Source organism: Schistocerca nitens, chromosome 5 (genome assembly GCF_023898315.1).
Source record: "Schistocerca nitens isolate TAMUIC-IGC-003100 chromosome 5, iqSchNite1.1, whole genome shotgun sequence".
In the NCBI taxonomy this organism is placed as follows: Eukaryota; Metazoa; Arthropoda; class Insecta; order Orthoptera; family Acrididae; genus Schistocerca; species Schistocerca nitens.
The window spans coordinates 316,934,863-316,957,641 of record NC_064618.1 but is presented as its reverse complement, the minus strand read 5'-3'; the positions used below and the strand labels follow the sequence as shown (position 1 = coordinate 316,957,641).

The following is a 22,779-nucleotide window of genomic DNA, read 5'->3' as shown; positions in this document are numbered from 1 at the left end:
CTGGAAAGGCTAAGACATACAAAAACAAAAATTTTAAAAAATGCCAAACCAAAAATTAAACAGTAGTATTGTGATGTATTTCGAACTATTTCGTCTGGCCAGAGGATTACGATACTGAAACTGGGGTTTCATCTACGCACTTTATTAAGAGAGTGAACGCTATATCTTGAAACTTTAGGGCTGTTTTAATTATTGATTTTATAAAACAGTTCTGAATGTGGTCATTACAGACCGAAACGCCGTCCGGGGTGGCCGAGTGGTTCTAGGCGCTCCAGTCTGGAACCGCGCGATCGCTACGGTCGCAGGTTCGAATCCTGCCTCGAGCATGGCTGTGTGTGATGTCATTAGGTTAGCTAGGTTAAAGTAGTTCTAAGTTTTAGGGGACTGATGACCTCAGAAGTTAACTCCCATAGTGCTCAGAGCCATTTTATTTTTAGACCGAAACCGGTAGTCTGATGACAAAACAATTGTGACCATAGACGCGAAGTAAAGGACATTTATTCTATACTCGGGTCATTGTTCGACTCGCGGCCACGTCGCAGCTGGTGATAACAAACTGTAATTAAAATATTGTCTTTCAACTAAAAGTAGCTTTCGGAACGTAGAATTTTGTCCTCCTCCTTCTATTAAAATACCTCAATTCCTTCAAAACTCTTTTTCAAATAAGTGTAAAAATTAACATGAGCGGCTTTCTCATTCGCAAATATAGTTGACGGAAGTATCTCCCGCAAAACTCATTTTGTCACTGCGAATAAGAAGTGGTAAGTAAATGGAATAATGCAAGGAAATAAAAAAACGTGTAAACTCGAATTCCATGAAGAAAGCTGATAAAGTGCAGGGTGGCTAAAATTAAACTTTCGCTACCTGAGAGGGCTCTCATAAAAAAAAAAAGAGTGATCGTAGGACAATGACACTTTGTGGAAACATTTTTAGGGGCATGCGGAAGTGAAGCAACGAATAAACCATTGAAAGACGAACTTTTCAATTTTCCACATGAGAGGATACCTTCTGTTAATTGCGTACGATGTTTACGTTCGAGGCTACAAACGTTTGTTCAATGTGACGATCACCTGTACCGGCAACCTGGAACCACTAGAGATCGCTCTACTGCTGGACGAAATAAAGTTGGAACACGGAATTCTCAGCTGTCATGACAATTCGTTCACTGGTTGGAGACGGCACCTTGCGACCAGCAGTCTCAACCATGGCAACAGTAGCTTCTTCAACAATTTGCGGCGCAATTAGCCGTCGACCTGTCCCAGGAGAAACTCCTTGATCGTCAGTTAATTCGAACTTCCGAATCGTGTTCGTTAACTCCGGTGCGAAAAGAGGACCTCTCCATATTCCTTTAACACGTCGATACTAGGGAAGAGCAGCAGAACCATTGTTGTTGTTTAGGTAAAATAGCTTCACGAGTAAAGCCCTGCTCCTCTTGTCCACACCCATATTGGCTGACTGCTACTGTAATGGACACTGTTGATGGTGTTTCAACCCTACGTCGCCGTACCAGTACCGGGGTCTAACGGAAAGCAATGAGGCTAACACTACTACTACTTTATCTTTTGTCATCAGTCTTCTGACTGGTTTGACGCTGCCCGCCACGAATTCCTCTCCTGTGCTAAGCTCTTCATCTCAGAGTAGCACCTGCAACCTACGTCATCAATTATTTGCTGGATGTATTCCATCTCTGTCTTCCTCTATAGTTTTTTCCCTCAACAGCTCCCTCTAGTACCATGGAAGTCATTCCTTCATGTCTTAACAGATGTCCTATCATTCTGTCCCTTCTCCTTATCAGTGTTTTCCCATATCCCCTTCCTCTCCGATTCTGCGTAGAACTTCCTCATTCCTTACCTTACCAGTCCACCTAATTTTCAACATTCGTCTGTAGCACCACATCTCAAATCCATCGATTCTCTTCCGTTCCGGTTTTTCCACAGTCCTTGTTTCACTACCATGCAACGCTGTACTCCAGACGTACATTCTCAAAAATTTCTTCCTAAAATTAAGGCCGATATATGATATTAGTAGACTTCTCTTGGCCAGGACTGCTCTTTTTATCATTGCTAGTCTAATTTTAATGTCCTCCTTTTTCCGTCCGTCATTAGTTATTTTACTGCCTAGGTAGCTGAATTCCTTAAGTTCATCTACTTCGTGACCATCAATCCTGATGTTAAGTTTCTCGGCATTCCCATTTCTGCTACTTCTCATTAATCTCGGCTTTATTCGATTTACTCTCAATCCTTATTCTGTCATATTGTTCATTCCATTCAGCATATCACGTAATTCTTCTTCACTTTCATTCAGGACAGCAATGTCATCAGCGAATTGTATCATTGAGATCTTTAAAACTTGAATTTTAATTCCACTCCTGAATCTACTTTTATTTCCAGCGTTGCTTCTTCGATGTACGTATTGAACAGTTGGGACGGAAGACTACAACATTGTCTTACACCATTTGTAATCCGAGCAATTCGTTCTTGGTCGTCCACTCTTATAATTCCCTCTTCGCTCTTGCACATATTGTGTATTACCCGTCTCTTCCTATAGCTTACCGCTATTTTCCTCAGTGTAAAATAGTGCAATATGTTCGAAATTCTAACACTACTAACAACGCAAGTCCTACAGCGCTCAGTCGGAACATCGAACTGATCCTATTAAGTTGGCTACCCATACTGTAAATAGTTTTCGGCCTACACTGGATTTAGTAGCGGAAGTTTAATTATAACCACCCAGTAAATACAAATCTAAAGATCGATACTAAAAGCGACGGATAATTTCAAGGAATTCATGTTGTGGCTGAAAGTGCCTGTTAGGGTTCAAATGGCTCTGACCTCTATGGGACTTAACATCTGAGGTCATCAGTCCCCTAGAACTTAGAACTACTTAAACCTAACTAAGCTAAGGACATCACACACATCCATGCCCGAGGCAGGATTCGAACCTCCGACCGTAGCGGTCTAGCGGTTCTAGACTGAAGCGCCTAGAACCGCTCGGGCACAACGGCCGGCGCCTGTTAAGAGACATCACAAACAACCTTTATTATGTAAGATTTTTAGGTTGTATTTTACAAAGGATTTATGAAAAGAGAGGCGAGCTCAATAAAATTACAGGATGGGAAAAGTAAAGTGTCCTGGATAATATTTAAAACTATACTGATGCCGGACTGACCCTCATGAAGACAAGATGCTGCAAAATGACACACCGGTGGTGTTGAAGTAGCGCTGTGCTTGATTCGTCAGACTGCAAGGCACGTATATTAACTCTGACTGAGGGACAGGGGAAACATAGTTTCCAGTGTTCTGCTGTAGCTCTTCCAATGTGGGACGATTACTTCAGCATCCTGAACTTTTAATTTGTTCTACAGTAAAAAAAAAAGAATCATAGGGAGGGAGACCAGGTGGCCAACAGACGTCACTGTCACAGCCTGTTATCCTCTTCTCAAAGAACACTCGTTACAAGGTTGTGAAGGCAGTGTGTGCTGTTGCTCAGTCTTGCTGAAAATATCCATCCTGCTGTGAGTTGATCAACGTATGGATTAAACAGTGTCTGGAAATATTGGCCAGCACTAACGGTTTGTGTAAAAATTGCTTGCTTTGGTTGCAGTGCATTTCTTCTAACGGATTACGCGTTTCGGATAGAGTCAATGTATATGAGTCGTATCAGCTTTCTCGCAATGTTTCGATATCACTATTCTTGTGATCTTTCACTAACTTGTTGCCATTGGAGCGAAGCGCCCTCTAGTGTGGCGGCTCCGGGCGTGGTGTCCGGCATGGTGGGGAGTACGAGCTGAGGAACGAAGCTGTAACGAGCTTTCCGTGGGGCCTCTTCGCCAAGATGGTAGCTGTTGGCGGGCGGCCAAAATTGTTATCCTATGTAAGTTATTGAGTACCGACAAGACTTGTGCTGTCACTTATCAGAAGAGCGCCGAGCTGTCACGGCAGCATTCACTGTCATTTTCGTCTACCTTCTGTTTGTTGGGTATAGACGTCCGTGTCTCCATGGTATTCGAAGGGCAATGTGATTCTGGTAGGCATTTTAGGCTGACTCATTGGCTGATATCTTATTACAATGTCTTTAAGGTGGTAACCTTACGCATCGGTGGTGCTTGAGAATCTTAATCCAGTATAAAGCACCGTGTTCCAGAAGAAAGCTTATTTGGAAGGTTGGCGGTGTGCTTTGGTGTACGCGTTACCTGTTCTTGTCTGCCTCCCATTAATTATTCTGATTTTTAAAGTAAATGCTTGGTCATGTAAGTGCCAACTGGAGTCGCAGTGAAATGTTTAATATTACCATTTACCACGGATGTTTAATTGTTCATGTCAGAAAGTGGTCGGTTTTGCTATTTTACTGATATATTTATAATACTCTTTTGCTATCTGGTTTCCTTGAATTTGATACTAAAGATCTATGGTGTCTAAGACATTACATAGTGCCGATGTTCGATTTAAGTGGCTCAGATAAATTTTAGTCTGTTCCAGGACGCATTTGTTCTCTCCAAACCGCTATGGACCAAGCTCCGAATTCCATACGAGTGTACTTACGGCTGCAGTAATGGAATGCTAAATAGGAAAAAATCTTCTAATATTACCACTTTATTGCCGAAAATTTTAATATTCTTAGCTCGTTTCTTTAATCTTTGTTTTACTTATTAAAAACCAGTTGAGTTACCATGATTTTGGTAAGAGCACAGATTAATTAATTTTAGCCAAAAATTTATCTATTTGATGCATAGCTGTGTGTTGGAATTCTGTCTAATTAAAATTATTTGTGCTGCAGAAAACTGTCGTTAATAATCTCTTGTACTCCAATTCTGGTACGTGTTACTCAGAATCGGGTACCACTCAGTCACGCCCCGTCGGCTTACTTAACCGGCTGTTTACGCCATTTGGAACGCTTACACTCCGCAGCTCTCGCCGCTGTCTGTCTTTCGTGCTGTTTCCTCCAACCGAGCCGCGCCACTTAATGTGCCTGTTCAAGTTTAGTTTTGACTTTGAACAATTCTGAATTTGTATCCGTTAATTTGTAACCTTCCCGTGAACCAAATTTTGATGTGCGTTGGGATCCCAACACATACCTTAATCTGTTGTAACTTAATTACTCTTTTGTTATTGGAAAATCTGTTAAATGTTCAACTGATGTATGTTTCTGGGCTTAAAATTATAGTGCCTAGTTATTGGTGCTAAATTATTTCTCATTGTTAGTAAGTATGGTTTTAAGTTTTTTTTTAATCAGTCAAGTTTAAATCATATTTTATTCTCACCACTTCGTAATTAACCCCTTCTGATTTGTTCCAGTACTGTTTAGATTTACGTCTGCCTTTTTTTTTACAACTTTGCCCTTATTTCATTCTGTGTCTTACATAGGCCTTAAAGAATATTAAATCATCTTGGGTTAAAATTAACTTTAAATTTACTGTAAATTAATTAAATTGGCACTGAAGTTTTAGTGAGTCTCATCGCTTGGCCTTTAGTTAATTAAAAAATATGCTTAATTTGTTGCTATGTGATTTAAACTGCCTAAAATAAATTTGTATTCTACCAGTGAGTGTAGCGTGTAAGATCCTTCTGCTCAACACCTTCCTTGTTTTCCTACCTGGCTGAATTAAGAGGTCGTAATTGTCACCATTTCAGTATCTTATTACTCCAATAGTACGTGGTGGTGGTCAGTTCCTATGTGACCAAACTGGGAAGGTCATCGGTCCCTACTTAATGTTACTTTAAACTAACTTACGCTAAAAACAACACACACACAGATGCCCAAGGAAGGACTCGGAACCTCCGACGAGGGGAGCCGCGCAAACTGTAGCAATGCGCCCCGGACCGCGCGGCTACCCCGCACGGCCAATAATAGTGATCGTACCGAATACACGGTCATACTAATTTCAGTAAGCGCTTATACTCGGTGCTACCTGACTGAATGAGATGTTTTTGGTCCGATGAAGGAAGTCTGCCGCAACGGGCTATCCACGTGAAGAAATACAGTGCGATGAAGATAGCCAACTTTTGTGTAAGTGCATTATAGTCGCAGGCATGTACAAAGATTTCCTGTGTTCCATTACGGTTTGGTGACGGAATCGTGTTAAGATGCGGACACCAGACGTTGGGCACCAAACACCACTTGAAGTTATGCAAAGGCTGTTCCAAGTACTGATGGGGATTTTCTGATGCAAAGTGGAGCGTTTCGTATGAGTTCACATACCTGACGGTCTGAACCAGGCCTTATCTTAAGAAATTAAAAATTGAGTATTAAAAAGTCCAGATTCCATTTCACTCAGAAACCATGCTACGGTCGCGGGTTCGAATCCTGCCTCGGGCATGGATGTGCGTGATGCCCTTAGGTTAGTTAGGTTTAATTAGTTCTAAGTTCTAGGAGACTGATGACCTCAGAAGTTAAGTCGCATAGTGCTCAGAGCCATCAGAAACCATTGGCAAAATTCAACACGTGAGAGTTGGTCTGGACGCTTTAACTCGAGCGCAATGGTACACTTTTAAGGATAAGGATACAGGTCTTTTTTTAATAATGTTTGGATAAGACCCTATCTTAATTCCAACCTGCACAGATAAACGGTGTTGAGATTTCATCGGACCCTGTTCCGGCCTTTCTCCACTCAAGCAATGTTTTCTGGTGTTCACGGAGTTCCAGTTTTTATTTGTTACGGAACTCGTTTCATGCCATTTCGCCGCAAGTTTAGCATTACGGACTTTGCTCGAGGTTTTGCCGAAACACTCCCAGTTTAAAACTATTACGTAAACAATCCCGTACACGTTCTCCCCGAATTGTGCACCGCAGAACACTCGACTATAAGCGTCATTTTGTGTTGCATTCACCTGGTTACTAAACAAACACGTCTGCTCCTGAACTCACTCTAACGTAATGACACAACAAAATACTCGAGGCAGAGCATGCGGGAGATGTGTGTGGGGACACATCTGATAGCAATCGATCGGTGCGTCTAACTAACGGTTTCCACCATTTTCTGTGATGGGCAGTTCTCCTGTTCATTAGCAAGAGGCAGTTCCTCATCAGTATAATGAATATTTTCCGGGCGAGCTTTATAGTGAACTCGCTGTATATCACAAAAAATTGGTTCAAATGGCTCTAAGCGGTATGGGACTTAACATCTGAGGTCATCAGTTCCCTAGAGTTGGAACTACTTAAACCCAACTAACCTAAGGACATCACACACATCCATGTCCGAGGCTGGATTCGAACCTGCGACCGCAGCAGCAGCGCGGTTCCGGACTGAAGCGCCTAGAACCGCGCGAGCACAGCGGCCGGCTTTGTATATCACAATAAGACGGATGCAGTAAACGCATGTTAAAGATTCCTCAAGCGTTTGTCCCTTAGACTTCGTAATAGCATTCTGAAAAACTAACTTCATGTTTCTTCTCAAACGTCCACTTAAGAACTCCACAAGTCACTGTGACACCTCAGAACTCGAGTGAGCGCAGGCTTGCACAGCCGTTGTAAGCTTCAACAACACTTTTACGTGTATGCGATTGCGACACCACTGGTGTACAAAGTAACATGACAACGGGAGCACATAGCATGAAAAGACTGATTGAAAATCTGTGATTACCGAACAGGTGAGATGTCTCTGCACTCCTGTGATCATCTCACCTCAGCCGAATCCGACTGACGCTGTGTTGTGCAGCTTCAAGAAGATATCGGAAGAGTTTCGTACTGTCCTCTCGGGAACAAATAAAGAGCGTACGGACTGTCGGTCCTGCTTTGTGATTGGACGCCGGGAATTCAAAGATAAAAAAACTCTCACGTCATGTTGAATGGGACGTTATTGCCAGATGTAAATGTAACTTTGAGAAGGCCTCAAAATCCCCAATGGAGAGTTCTAAGAACGATATTGCAAGGGCTGTGTTATTCTGAATTGCGATGTAAAGTTCCTTTGGACACGCGTGGATGTCCAACGGCACTTTGTATCGTAATTCAGAATAACACAGGCAATGCAATATTGTATTCATCCGCGGGCACCGGGCAAGCGACTTTCAAGTACAATGCCGCACTTTTAGGGGAATGCACATAATGGACGTGCGAGTACAGGTTGTAGACGCAGAGCTGACGACATATCGAAGTTTGGGTCTGGCAGTGAGTCGTGCACGGATAGCCAGATAGTGAGGCGACCCCTCGATAATCAGGAAATCCGGCTTCGAGTACTGATCCGCCACAAATTTCCATTGTTGTCATTCTATTCTCCAGCTGATGATTGCCCACATTCACAACCGCGAATACATCTATGTTCTAAGAAAGTTGCTATTTGCGGTATCCAGATTGATTCCTTGATGGTGTTAGTTTCAGGGATGATTGTGTAGCGTGAAAGTATCAAATTGAGGCAGTGGACCCTAGTACGGAATCGACCGAATCGAAAGGTGCAAGTGGAAATCTGCTTACGTGACGCCTTAACCTCGCGCAGCACTCAGACTAAGGGCCTCAACTTCGGAACTCTGAATACTATCGAATGTCCTCAGATAATTTCTCCTGTTGATGGACTAATAACGGTGCAAGTGACTTCGTCGGAGAGACCTAAAATCCTGACTCTACTCAACAGTAGCAGTGAATTTCATTTAACTGCCCGTTTCACATTTACAACAATTGTCCAAAATGATATCTCCCAGCGTCAACGCTGGAAAATTTCTGCTGCATTACAAATTTAATAGATTCATGTAATCGATACGAAGATAACAGAACTTTTTTTTTTACTCCAAAACATTCGTAAGGCATGTATGGGAAAAATAACAAAGGACGGGCGGTAGCCATCATCAGCACTCGGGCAATGGAAACGTGGAGCGCCTCCTCTAATGGGACACAACTATTCGACACCTCGTTACTCAGCGCGCTACCTGCTACCAGGCGGTTCCCAGCCCGCCGCAAGCAAGCACTCGTCTCAGAGAGCCGGTTATTCTTCGCGTGCGGATCGTGCAAGGTGTTGCAGTGTTAATCTAAGAGAAACTGTACGTGCTAAGGCTTTTAAGGCCAGCGTCAGTAACCAGGCTGCATCAGAAATACATTTAAAAACATCATTTTATGTATCTTCCGCCGTTCGTTCGCTAACTTGGTTGTCATTGCCTTTATCTACCATCTCTATTTTCGAACTGTCTAGCCGACCAAATGAAACGCCTTTTCACTGAGGTGACTGGAGTCCTGCAATAGCGAATTGCTCATATACAGATGATGGTAGTATCGTGTATACGAGGTACGAGGCGTGTTTTTTAAGTAAGTACCGATTTGAAATTTAAAAAAAAGACGTGCTAAGATATCTCAATAATTTTATTTTTACATGAAAGCCTGTACCTTAATCTACTTTTCTACACAATTTCCGTCAATACTGGGGCACTTGTCACAATGTTGTACCAGTTTTTGAATACCCTCCTCGTAGAAGTCTGTCGCCTGACTTGTTAACCACTGCATCACCACTGTTTTGACTTCGTCATCGTCTTGAAGACGCTGACCGCCCAGGTGTTTCTTCAAGTTCAGGAACAGATGGAAGGCACTGGGCCCAAGATCGGGGCTGTACGGAGGATGATCTAGAGATTCCCATCGAAAAGATGTGATGAGATCTTTGGTCTGATTCGCCACATGCGGACGGGCATTGTCTTGCAGCAAAACGATGCCTTTACTCAACTTCCATGAACTGTTGCTTTGATTCTGGCGTGACGTAGGCCACCCATGTTTCATCGCCCGTAACAGTTTGGCTTAAGAAATCATCATCGTCGTTGTGGTACCGCTCAAGGAAAGTCAATGCACTGTCTAAACGTTCCGTTTTGTGCACATCCGTCAACATTTTCGGTACCCAACGTGCGCACAATTTTCGGTAATTCAAGTGCTCGGTCACAATGCCATACAAAACACTACGAAAAACATTAGGAAAGTCATCCCGCAAGGAGGACATCGTAAAGCGTCTGTTTTCTCTCTCCTTATTGTCCACTTCCTGCACCAAACATTCATTAAAACAGAAGGACGCCCACTCCGTTGTTCATCATGCACATTTGTGCGGCCATCTTTAAATGCTCTCACCCACTTTCTTACCATTCCATCACTCGTAATGTTTTCTCCGTTATCTGCACAGATATCACGATGAATATCGATCGCTTTTAGGCCTTTAGCACTAAGAAATCTTACAACAGCCCATACTTCACAGTCGGCGGGACTCATGATTATCGGAGGCATCTTGAACACTCAGTACATAACGTAAACAAGGAAGAATCAGACTGTAATGGCGTCAGTGTGTAGATTAAGGTACAGGCTTTCATGTAAAAATAAAATTATTGAGATATCTTAGCAGGTCTTTTTTAATTCCAAAACGGTACTTACTTAAAAAAAACACGCCTCCTATGTAAGGGTAGTGCATTGGCGGAGATGTCATTTGAACTCCTGTGATTCATGTGGAAAGGTTTCCGACGCGATTATGGCCGCAAGACGGAATTAACAGACTTAGAAAGCGGAATGGTAGTTGGAGCTAGACGCATGACACATTCTATTTCGGAAATCGTTAGGGAATTCAATATTCAAGATCCGCAGTGTCAACAGGGTGCCGCGCGTAGCAGATTTCAGACGTTACCTCTCACCATGGAAGACGCAGTGGCCGACGGCCTTCACTTAACGACCGACAGCAGCGGCGTTTACGTAGAATTATCAGTGTTAACTGACAAGCAGCAGCACTGCATGAAATAACCTCAGGAATCAATGTAGAACGTACGACGAACGTATCCATTAGGACAGTGCGGCGAAATGTGTCGTTAATGGGCCATGGCAGCAGGCGACCGAAGCTAGTGCATTTGATAAAGCACTACGTCGCCTGCAGCGTCTCTCGTGGGCTCGTGACCATATCGGCTGGACGCTACACTGGGGTCCGCAGCTCGTGGTCGTGCGGTAGCGTTCTCGCTTCCCACGCCCGGGTTCCCGGGTTCGATTCCCGGCGGGGTCAGGGATTTTCTCTGCCTCGTGATGACTGGGTGTTGTGTGCTGTCCTTAGGTTAATTAGGTTTAAGTAGTTCTAAGTTCTAGGGGCTGATGACCATAGATGTTAAGTCCCATAGTGCTCAGAGCCATTTGAACCATTTGAACCGCTACACTGGGAAACCGTGACCTGGTCAGATGACTCCCTATTTCAATTAGTAAGCGCTGTGGTTCACGTGTGGTGCGGTCCCCAGAAGCCATCGACTCGGGTTGTCCACAAGACATTGTGCAAGCTGGTGGTCGCTCTATTATGGTATGAGTTGTGTTTATATGGAAAGGACTGGGAGCTCTGGATGTTCGGCTTCTTGGAAACCATTTTCAGCCACTCACTGACGTCATATTCCCAAAAAAACAATGGGGATCATATGCACGACAATGTACCACGTCACCAGGCCACAATTGTTCGCGATTGGTTTGAAGAACATTCTGGACAATTCGAGTGAATGATTTGACCACCCAGACTGCCCGACATGAGTCCCATCGAACATTTATGGGGCCTAATCGAGAGGTCAGTCCTTGCACGAAATTCTGCACCGATAACACTTCCACAGTTATGGGTAGCTATAGAGGCGGCGTGGTACAATATTTCTGCGTGCAAGGGAGTTCCAACGACTTGTCGTTGCTGCGGGGAAAAAGGAGGTACGACAGGAATTCAGGAGGTACCTCAGCGTGTACTTTTTTCTTTTTTAACAGAATTCGAAAGCACTTGCAAGCATGATCACAGATATATAACACTAGTTAATGTCGGCAGAGAGAGAGAGAGAGAGAGAGAGAGTTCTGTGTGTGTGTTCCCTTAGTGCAGCATTTGGCGTTAGTCACCTAATGTTACGTCAAGAACAATTTTTTGGCGCTCACGTTCCTCAAAGTTTATGGTTCCACTTAAGCTATGGAACCGTACTTGGTAATGGCGTACAGTCACGGACTCCTATTGTACGCACTTCACGCCTTCACAAGTGTTATTCTAGCGTCTGTTTACCGTCTGCGTATTCCCAGCCGCAGCTGTACCTCCTCGCGCCGTGTATTGTTTGTGTTAAATGGTTCGTCTCACCGCCAGGCGGGGGACTTTGCTGGCACTCTTATTTGCGCGCGAATGTTCTAGAACAAGTATCAGGCCCGTCGGCGATGTCCCTGGTAGTCACGGCATAGGGCGATGCTAATGCTGATCAGACCTGGATGCGCTACATTCCGAACATCTGGTTCTACTTTAGAGACGAATGTTCCTTGCTGGTCGTAAGTTTCACGTTCTCGCTGTCTTTTTGTAGCATTGAATACATTAAGTCACTTAATATACGTTACCAAGACGGAAATAAAGTAACACGCACTGATAAACGGGAAACTTCAACAGAGGTAAGATGTCACAAAACGTGTTCCAGAGTTTCCGTAGTGACAGACCAGAAATTCTACATCTACATCCATACTCCGCAAGCCACCTGACGGTGTGTGGCGGAGGGTACCTTGAGTACCTCTATCGGTTGTCCCTTCTATTCCAGTCTCGTATTGTCTGTGGAAAGAAGGATTGTCGGTATGCCTCTGTGTGGGCTTAATGTCTCTGATTTTATCCTCATGGTATCTTCGCGAGATATACGTAAGAGGGAGCAATATACTGCTTGATTCCTCGGTGAAAATATGTTCTCGAAACTTCAACAAAAGCCCGTACCGATCTACTGAGCGTCTCTCTTGAAGAGTCTTCCACTGGAGTTTATCTATCATCTCCATAACGTTTTCGCGATTACTAACTGATCCTGTAACGAAGCGTGCTTCTCTCTGTTGGATCTTCTCTATCTCTTCTATCAACCCTATCTGGTACGGATCCCACATTCCTGAGCAGTATTCAAGCAGTGGGCGAACAAGCGTACTGTAACCTACTTCCTTTGCTTTCGGATTGCATTTACTTAGGATTCTTCCAATGAATCTCAGTCTGGCATCTGCTTTACCGACGACCAACTTTATATGATCATTCCATTTTAAATCACTCCTAATGCGTACTCCCAGGTAATTTATGGAATTAACTGCTTCCAGTTGCTGACCTGCTATATTGTAGCTAAATGATAAGGGATCTTTCTTTCTGTGTATTCGCAGCACATTACACTTGTCTACATTGAGATTAAATTGCCATTCCCTGCACCATGCGTCAATTCGCTGCAGATTCCATTGTTACAACCTCTCGATATACCACAGCATCATCCGCAAAAAGCCTCAGCGAACTTCCCATGTTATCCACAAGGTCATTTATGTATATTGTGAATAGCAATGCTTGACGTTAATGGTTAACTTGGCCATTTCCTTATATTTTTATCAGTTCAGTAACAGAGCTAACTGACATGTTGACCAATAAGAGAAACTACTGTATCCATAAGATAATGTAGCTGGGTCGCCTCTGTGTGTGCTGGGGGTGGGGGTCAGGACGAGTCATGTCACCGCCCAGCCACGCAGGTTTTTGGGGGATGCAAAATCTTAAATTTTAATATTTTCGAAAAGAGCGAATTAAAAATGACAACTAAAATTTTGTATAAATGAAGAAGTGTGAGAATAAGTTGCAAATATAAATCATTCATAAAATCTAGCGTATTACTGGAAATTGTCTACGTTGTTGTGAAACAGATGACAAAGAAAGCGTTGGAGTTGTCACATTGGTTTCATCTTTCAAAATAGCAAAGATTGCTACTGGCAGTGTTGACAACTACATTCCTACCATGCAGGCTGTAGAACGCTTGAAATGAAGTGTACCTACCTTAGCTTGAAAGCTCTTACAGAAGCAAACAAATGTTTTAATAAAGAGATGAAATTAAACGTCACCTTATGAAGGCCTGACAATTCCTAAAATACCTACAGGAGAATCTCTGAGAAAAATACATTGTAATAAATAATATATGCACTTCCCCCTCATGTGCCATCATCTCTTCAACCCTGACGTTGTGATTAAGGGACATTTAAACGTGTAAATCTCTATGACATCATTCCACTACCACTACTCTTTCTTCATATCTGTCTGTTACACCATTTATATTGCTCTTCTTGTCACGGACCTGTAGATTATTTTTTTCCAGTTTTGTCTGTAGCTTCTTTTAATTTTCCTCCATTCTCTTTTTTATCGCGGTGCTGAAATCCTAATCAGTTTAAGATATTACGAAAAAACCAGTCAACGCTTGTTTTTGGGGATGTAGAAAATAAAATTCATTGCACGAACTGTTGCCACATTTCACACTTTGTTTAGCATATAATGATAACTTCTCGCTACAATTAATAAAGTGCTGTCAAAGTTTCTTGTTTTGAGCCATAAATCATCGTCGTGGCATGTCGGAGAGCATTCCTTCTCGATATTCGATCACAACTGCCTTTTTTTTTTTTTGTTATAGTTTTAGGGCGCAAAACTGCTACGGTCATTAGCGCCCGACAACTGTCTTTCGTTCATGTACTACGGACACACTAAATAGCCACTGTAGGTTTATACCTTTTTATTCCAACAAATAAAGAATTTATGTGTAAGTCATTCGCTGTCTTACAACCTTCCACTTTTGTACAGCAGAAGCGACGACGATGATGTCGACAATGCGATGCTAAGCTGTGGTGGTTGCTGCACGTCTCGCACTGCATGCTCCCTTCTGTTCAGGGAACGAGAAGAAGTGAACATAGTTATATATCATGGAAGTGACATAAAAGTTTTGGTTGTATAATTAATTTTGAAGTTATAATTCAAAATTTAATAACTGTAAAACTCTGTAAACGTTTCTTCTGTTTCACTGGCTGGTGCCCCATACCTGCCTCAGGTCTTAAAGGTGTACTCAAGTCAAAAAGACGTATGAGGAAATGTGATACGTAAAAAAATAAGACGTAATGGATGAATGACGTTGTGAAAAAAATGTTAGTATCCGAAAATTTAAGGAGGGTTCAGGCCGGATGGGGGAGGGGGGTGGGGTTGAAAGTTTCGTACCGGTCGGGAAAATCGCTGGAGCCGGATTTGGCGGCTACACACGTACCTGCAAGCTTGGAATGCATGCATACATGCATGCATGCATGCATGCACGTATGCACGCACGATCAAGCACTGGGTGCTAGCATGCCTGCACACCTGTAAGGCAATTTTGCAGAATCGTCGGAACTGTTTCAAGATGGATCAGATTACTCGAAAGTCCCAACGAACACATGCTTGAGCACGTATACCGATTTTCTGCGTACTTGTGCGAGTTTGGTCGAGCATATAGAAACCAACCCTGTCTCTGGAGCATTATATCGAATGTTTACCACAACATGTAGAGCGATTTCTTTCTAATAAATTATACAGCAATTGACCTTTCTGCAGAAATTTACAAAAGATAAATTCCTTGATAACCAGCTACAGAAGAGAAAAGTGGATTTGAATCTGTAACGACGACGATGATGTAATTAATGTCACCTACTATTGTACATACGTGTTTATATACATACTGTGGTCCCAATAATTTATTACAGTTACATGAACTCGCAATATTTCTGTGTCTGTTTCTTAACTACTTCAGCTTTTTACTCCTGAAACACTTCTCCACATTTTGAGGAACGGATCCAAGGCATTTTTATACGGTCATGTTCCCTTGTGGCTGTCTACATTACGTCACGTGTTATTGCAGTTTCAGCATTAATGAAATTTTCAAGAAGAAACCATTTCGCCATTGCACGATACCAATTCAAGATATAAAGGATGGAAAATATACGACCATAGTTTCCATCATTATACTCTGATTTTTTACTGTCTAATACCCCGAACTGATAGTGAAAACGACATGAATTCCGAAAGTGCAATAGTACACAAAAAAATATAGACAACCACAAGTGGAACATAACATCGTTTAGAAACGGAGTTGCCGACAGTTAACGTATCTTCGTGGACACCATAATAAAGTGCTTTCGGGACATAAGCTGCATCGTTTTCACATTCATTAGAATTTACACTGAAGTAGGTGCCAAGGTGGCAGAAGCCCAAGCTGTCATTTAAAAATAATCAGCTGTCATCTACAGTACCCTGTCATAGTTTAATGAAAATGACTCTAAAATCCTATGTCCGACATCTGTGATGGATAATTCTAACCTCGTTACATTGTCTTGTGCGCAACATCTGATTCACTGTGCCCAAGTGCTGACTCACCTGTTTCAGATGGGCCAAGGATACAACACGAAGGATTCTACAGAACGGCGGAAGTACCGTCAAGGTCCTGATGCCAGCTAAAAAGAGACTGTGAGTGTGTATGAAAGAATTCTTTTGGTTAGCTGTGAACTTGTTTGCAAAGCGTACACAAAACATCAAAATTAATAACATGTTAACCTACACATATATTTCATAGTACAAGTTAATTTGTGCAGACGACTGACAAGATTTCAGGGTTTTTATCTGTTGTTGCTTTATTTAATCTGGTTTTGTCCATCTGGAACGATAACAAGATAGCAAACAATCAAGCACGTTGTTCAGTCGCAACACTAAGAGGTTCTTGTTATTCACAGATTGGAATGAGCATGAGGCATGGAAGCAAACCGCTGCGCTAAGTAGCGCGAAATCCGTGCCACTGTCTAGCGCCACCACATTTCGCAACGGCGTGCATCATTAGCAGTCGGTCGCTAAACGATCAGGAGGCTGCGATCTTTGGCGCCGTCTGAACACCTGTCTAGGCCACTTTTAAGTTACAAACCTCAGTCGTAAGGTAGGTCTGCTCCCAGCTCGCGGAGCTGAGGATATTGCGAAACTATTACACCACTGTGCCGCAATACTTGGCCGACAAGAAGTGAAAAAGCTGCTGCAGCGTTTGGCGGAAAACCCCAAGTGCCAAGTTTTGGTACTGAGAAACAGGTGCACTTATTATCGTTGTATGTATATCATAAAGGATTTTTTTTAAGTACATCATAAATTTCCGTTGACAGGTTTATCCGAAGGCAGTTGTATGACTAAAGTCGCATTCCAGGAAAATTTGTATAGCTGCGCCCCCGATTGACATCTATTACAGTTAAAGTATTGCTAACACAATTACAGCAAAGGATCTAACACCCCAACAATAGACATTCTGCTTTCGCAGAAATACTTTTGCAAGATGCGAGCTTCGTCACTTTGTTGGTGTGTGTAAGACAAATGTTTATCAGATCGTAAAAAGTAGTGTAAGGGAAGTGTAGGATCCAAACTTCAATTGCATTCACATAGAAGAATATATAAGCAACGAAAGAGTATTAGAAATCTCGTGTCTGACCCTATTGTGTCGTGTCCTTCATGAACGCCGCATACAGTCCTGCAGGTAGAATATTACGCAGAACCAAATTTGCCACAGCATTTCGAAACTAGATCATGCTACCGTAGCAGACATGATTTATGGGAAACGCCATGCCTCGCGGGAAAGTGCTGGTGCGAAATACATTGCCACATATTAGGAGCCTTTACCATTTACGATGAGATTCACTACCTATTCGGCATTGCAGAGTCTTTTTCCAAATCAGGTTGCTGGGAACAGGGAGCGAAATTAAGTATCTTTCTTGATTGAAAATATGAAAGAAAAACATTTTCACGTCATATTTAGAGTTAGAATTTATGTAGATTCAATAAATTATAATACACTGCGGAACAAACATTTGCGTACGAATTTACAACACGTTCTTTTGGCCTAGGTATGCTTCCCCGAAGCTTACGAGTTTCGTTTGGGGAGCTCCAGTATTCGTATCAGAAGACTGTGGGATAATTATTAAAATACTATATGATTACAAGGGTAATTTCCACATTTAGCAACATTAAATATTTCGTTGGTGTTAGAGAAACGTTATACCCCGCATTACATTCTTTACGACTTGTCTGTCACCCGTCGATACATTCTTACACATTACTACCTGTAATGTATAAAGCAACCACGAGTTAGTTCACAGTGAACGACGTTAGAAACATCATTTGATTGTATCTGAGAATCTATTTTGGCACCACCCAGTGACTAAATTCCTTTATGCCTATTTTTAGCGTAGTTTACATTATTATTAGTATTATTTTTAACGTATCGATAGTGCTCTGTATTTCTAAAATCAAGAAAACCTAGTTACAGTTGCTTGTCCAGTCAAAAAAGTTAGACTCTGAACACTCAGGGTTATATGCAGAGTGGCAGAGTGTACGTAAATTTTCGCCCACTAAATACAGTGCAGGTGACCATGTATGTAGCAATCTAGGCTGAGGTAGGCACAACTAATTGAGCTATCGACTGAATGAGAAAGGTTCAATACTGAAACACACTGAGTAACAACATTCTGTACTCAGTGCGACAGACCTGTGTGAACGAACGAATTTAATGAAAACATGTACAGAAATTTATGAAAGTACACAAAACAGGTATCATACTAAAAATGAAGGATTGCATAAGTGACTGTAATCAGTTGATAGAGAAGCAACTACTTTCAAACATCGTTTCCAGCAATAGCTGGTGTAACTTGACATAGGGCTTAGTACTGGAAGATATGGTATTGGGCGAAAGTAGCTGCAAGAAAGTAAGTTATCTCTTAGTCACATTTCCGTGCTTGCTGGTTGAAATAAATGCTAGCGGTGTCGTCCTTATAGTATCGGCAACTATTTACACATAAAATTTTCTGTGGCGTAGATAATTTAAACAAATCTCCTAAAAATGAAAAGACTGTAAATGAACGGTTACTGTTTCTGCATGTTTGTTTGCTAGAAGATGCCCAGTCGACGAAAACTAGGCCAGGAATAACACATAAAACAGAAAAGCGCAGTGGTTTTTGCTGCTGTATGTCATTAAAGTGTCTCAAGGTTACAATTAACAGAGTTGATCTTGCAGCAAAACTGTGCTTTGTCAAATGAATTTTGCTCATAGACGCTGCTGTCTGAGAAAATCCGTGACAATTTCTACGGAGCGGCTCGGAACCTAACACACGCGAACTAAATATCAGACAACTACGATGAAACATGTTTAGAGCACCAAACAATTCTGTCTGACATAAGTGCTCTTTGACCAATGGGAAAGAAGAATTACTTCAGGTTCACGATTGGTTACTTCGATTTCTGCAAAAACCTTTCAATCACTAGGCGTATAGCTATCACTTGGGCCCTTCGAAGACTTCTGGGTACATATTTAAATGAGATTTGCAATCACAAGAAGAATTTATCAAATATTATTTATTTACACTGCAGTGATAGCTGAATTTTAGAGCACTGCGTGACCTCGTATGCTTGTCTTCCGTATATCACGCCGGTGACCTCAAAATGCCAGTAGCTCGCCGTTGCCGACAAAAGTATTTTTTAGAGAGAAAAAAAAATTGCATCAGTCAAAGAACTTCTATTTGTTTTCCTTTCCTGAAGTAAACCTGAAGGAAACCTCAAGTGCTGATCTATAACGCACATTTTTTTGTAGTTTTGTTTTTAAGAATAAAGAAGCTATTTGTCACTTTTTTTATTTCTTCCAGACCAGTTTCGAGTAACTACGTCACACCTGCGCCTAACAATCTTTTAATTTACACCTGTTGGAAACGATGTTTCTGTCGGCATCACCTTTATTTTGGGAGCTTCAGTCATTTTAATTATATGTAACGCAATGCGGCAAGCTTCGTGATGAAAATTTGACTCACGTTTGTCACGGTCTAATTTGTCTCAAGTATGACTATAAGTGTAAGTGCGAACAACAAGTTGTAATTATTATTTCATGAATATCTCTTTGAGAACCGAAAATAAATTCATTAATTTTCAAGCGAACGGTGTTAATGTTATTTTATAAATTCTTAATACAATAGACTAACATTACGTATCGATTATTTACAGCAAATCTTTTCAAAAAACCTTATACTTTGATAATATTTTTACAATGCATATGTCCATGGACTTCTTTGCTGGTGGCAACCTTTACCCTTCCTCACGAACAATGCGAAGACTTCAGATGGAGCCAGATACACATACATACATATCTTAATAACTCGTCGGAGCACATTTTTTGGAGCACACCAAAAGCTATGATTGCCTGACATGATCATTCAGTGCAGGAGGGTCTATAATTCTGAACTGTAGTCTTTTTTTGAAAACTTATTTATTTTCAGAGATCGCTATGTTAAGACAATTACTGTGCCACTAGTTTCGGAAATTCGTGTTGCCATTCCCAAATCCATAAAACCGGGCAGTCGTAGTTATACGATACAAACGCTTACACCATTCTGTCACATGAGGGCTATACAATATGCATATGGAGCCGTCATTCGTACTCTAAGTTATACATACATACATTCTGATAGCACATCCGGCATTTCACTGTAATGCCTCGACTCTTGTGACAGAGTGGAGTGAGCACTGAATGATGTAATTATGGATCTGATGATGGCAATACATATTGCCGAAACTAGTAATCCAGTATGTTAACATAGCGATTTTGGCAAATAAATTGGTTTTCAAAACAAGATTACAATACAAACAAAATGTTGTATTGGTAATAGAGAGATACTAAATTAAAGAAACTCCAGATGCATAGCTTCTACGCAAGTGGATAATATCTCCACAGAAACTCTCAGAATTACTATATTAGGTTTTAATACACTTAATATTAGCAAAATGAAATTATACGCTTTCAAAATAATCTAGTCATTCTATTGCATTTCACATAAATAGAAAGTGCATCATCGACTTCTTTCTATGTTCCATAGACCCGATTCCGCCGGATCTAAACATACGATATAAGACACATACGAGCTGTATCGTAATTCACAATGCAAATCGTAAGCCAGTCGTAACTGGACAAGAAATGCGCCTGGAAAATATGGGATTATTTTAACAAATGAAGCTTATACATTATGAATTTTGTAGAAAACTCTGATTGTATATGGAACGAAATAATAACTGACAACTGCAAACAGTCACTGTCATACGTGTTTCCTTTCATGAGGTAGTTTTGAAGTGACCTCAAGCTTGTCTGTAGATGAAATATTCATACATAGAACACGAAAACGACTTCAAAATAATGAAGCAAACAGTGAACAGTGTTTAACTCTGTGGCGGTCAGGAAATGGTTTCAAAGCTACCTGTATGATTTTAACACCAATGGTGTCCACTTTGCCACATTGAGAAAGTAAACGCAATTTGGCCTACAACTATTGCATAAGGCAATGTATTTGTTTTCAATCTTCTTTTCACAGTGATGGATCTCCAGTGTACAAATCATGTTCCGCTCGACAACTAGTTCGTGTAAACGAAGTAACAATACATAAGAATTTGTCACAACTATCTGTAGTTATGAGAATGAAAACATGGTCCAAGTGCGCTGTATTCTTTTTATTATCCGCACAATTTGCCAATTTCAACCGAGAGTCTTTCAAGCACATAATCGGAGCTTTCAGCATATCTTAAGCCTAAGCTGGCAGCTTAAGATACTGCTTGAACACGACCCACCGTCGAAATTAGCCAATTCCAGAGATAATATAAAGAATATGGCCTACTCGAACCTTGTCTTCATTCGCAAAAAAACGTTGAGATTGTGGAGAACGTAAACAAATTTTTAAAATATCTGTTGTTACGCTGATATAGAAGCGATTGTAGAGTGTTTATTCTAGGCGTACTTGAAAGAGAGAGACGCTCGAGCAATTTCATGTGCTGTGCCTGCTAAGTACTTGTTGCAACAACAGAGTTGTGGCATATCGGTTTTGGTACGTACCGCCTTGGCCTTGGTTCCCGTATTCTTGGACTTCACCATGGCTGGTGGCGGCCGTCCGGTCAGCTGATTGGAACGGTGGGGAGCTGTTATTCCAGGTGAAGGCCGGGCAGAGCACACTTCCTTTGTCTCGGCGCTCCCGGAGCTGCAATGCAGCGGGGCTCTTCTCGCAATCCACACTCGCTACTCGTCGCACGATTAACAATCACCACAACACTAACACCGCACTCGCACTCCATAACTAGCAGCAGGCCCGGAAGACTAGCGGTGCACGCGGCGCCGTTTTCCGAGTCACCAGGCGGCAAGATAAGAACACACAGCTGCGGTTGGGATAGTCTCTGCTGGCGGCAACGTGACGAAGCGGTACCGCTAGCCACGCAGGCTACGGCGCGTGCCAACGAGTCGGCAACCTGGTGGGAATAGGTTCCTCGCTCGGTCACTACGCGGGGTCGTCCTTGCTGCCAAGTTTCTGTTCGGCGCGCCCGCCACTCGAGGCTGCGCCACCTACGCCGGAAGCGTCCCACAGGCGTTTTACGTTCCCTACTGCGGCTATAGCGCGTGCCTCCTAGCACTCCACTGCGCAGTTGTCGCCGACTTCCGCCGATATCGAGATTACGCAATGTACCGCCGCGCGGCTGTCAAGTCGCGCGGAACTTGCAAGCGAAAAACACTTACATTGCAAATGTGACGGCAGCGAGTTTCGAGAGAAACTACGGCGGTGTTAGAAAGGAAAGGGGAGTCATCGACGGAAATAACTGGTGTCACGTAGCAAGAGAGGGAACGGCTGCAGAAGGAAGTGAGGTTGTTTGTGGGGGCAGGTGGCGTTTTATTCCGTAGAGGGACCGGCAGGTGACGTCCCAGGTTCGTACGCGAAGCGACGGCGGCACGTGAGCGGACGCACGTGCCCCACGACGAAGACGCGGAGCGCAGCGCCAGCGTGGGACGGCCGGACAACACAGCACTGTCGACCTCTCCGCGCGGCTGCCGGCAGCGCACTGGCGGCCGCGTGCGACAGGCAGCTGTTGCCCCGACCGGCATTTGTTGCGCCGCCTTCTCGATGAGTGCACGCGGCGCGCACGGCGTGCGCTAGCGTGGCCGGCCTCCGCGTGGCTATGCACGACGCGGCGGCGGCGGCGGCGGCACGTACCTCGACCTCGCTTCACGCGTACTACTTTCT

General features: G+C 42.6%; 1 protein-coding gene across 1 annotated transcript in view; it reads right to left on the bottom strand.

Moving 5' to 3' along the window:
- LOC126260234 (uncharacterized) overlaps positions 1–22,544 on the bottom strand; it is a 663,477-nt gene extending 640,933 nt beyond the window's left edge. Inside the window, exon 1 of the mRNA XM_049957542.1 lies at positions 21,606–22,544. Within this exon, the coding sequence (XP_049813499.1) occupies positions 21,606–21,644 (39 nt within the window). The 5' untranslated portion in view covers positions 21,645–22,544. The remainder of the gene's footprint in view (positions 1–21,605) is intronic.
- Positions 22,545–22,779: the final 235 nt, after the last annotated feature.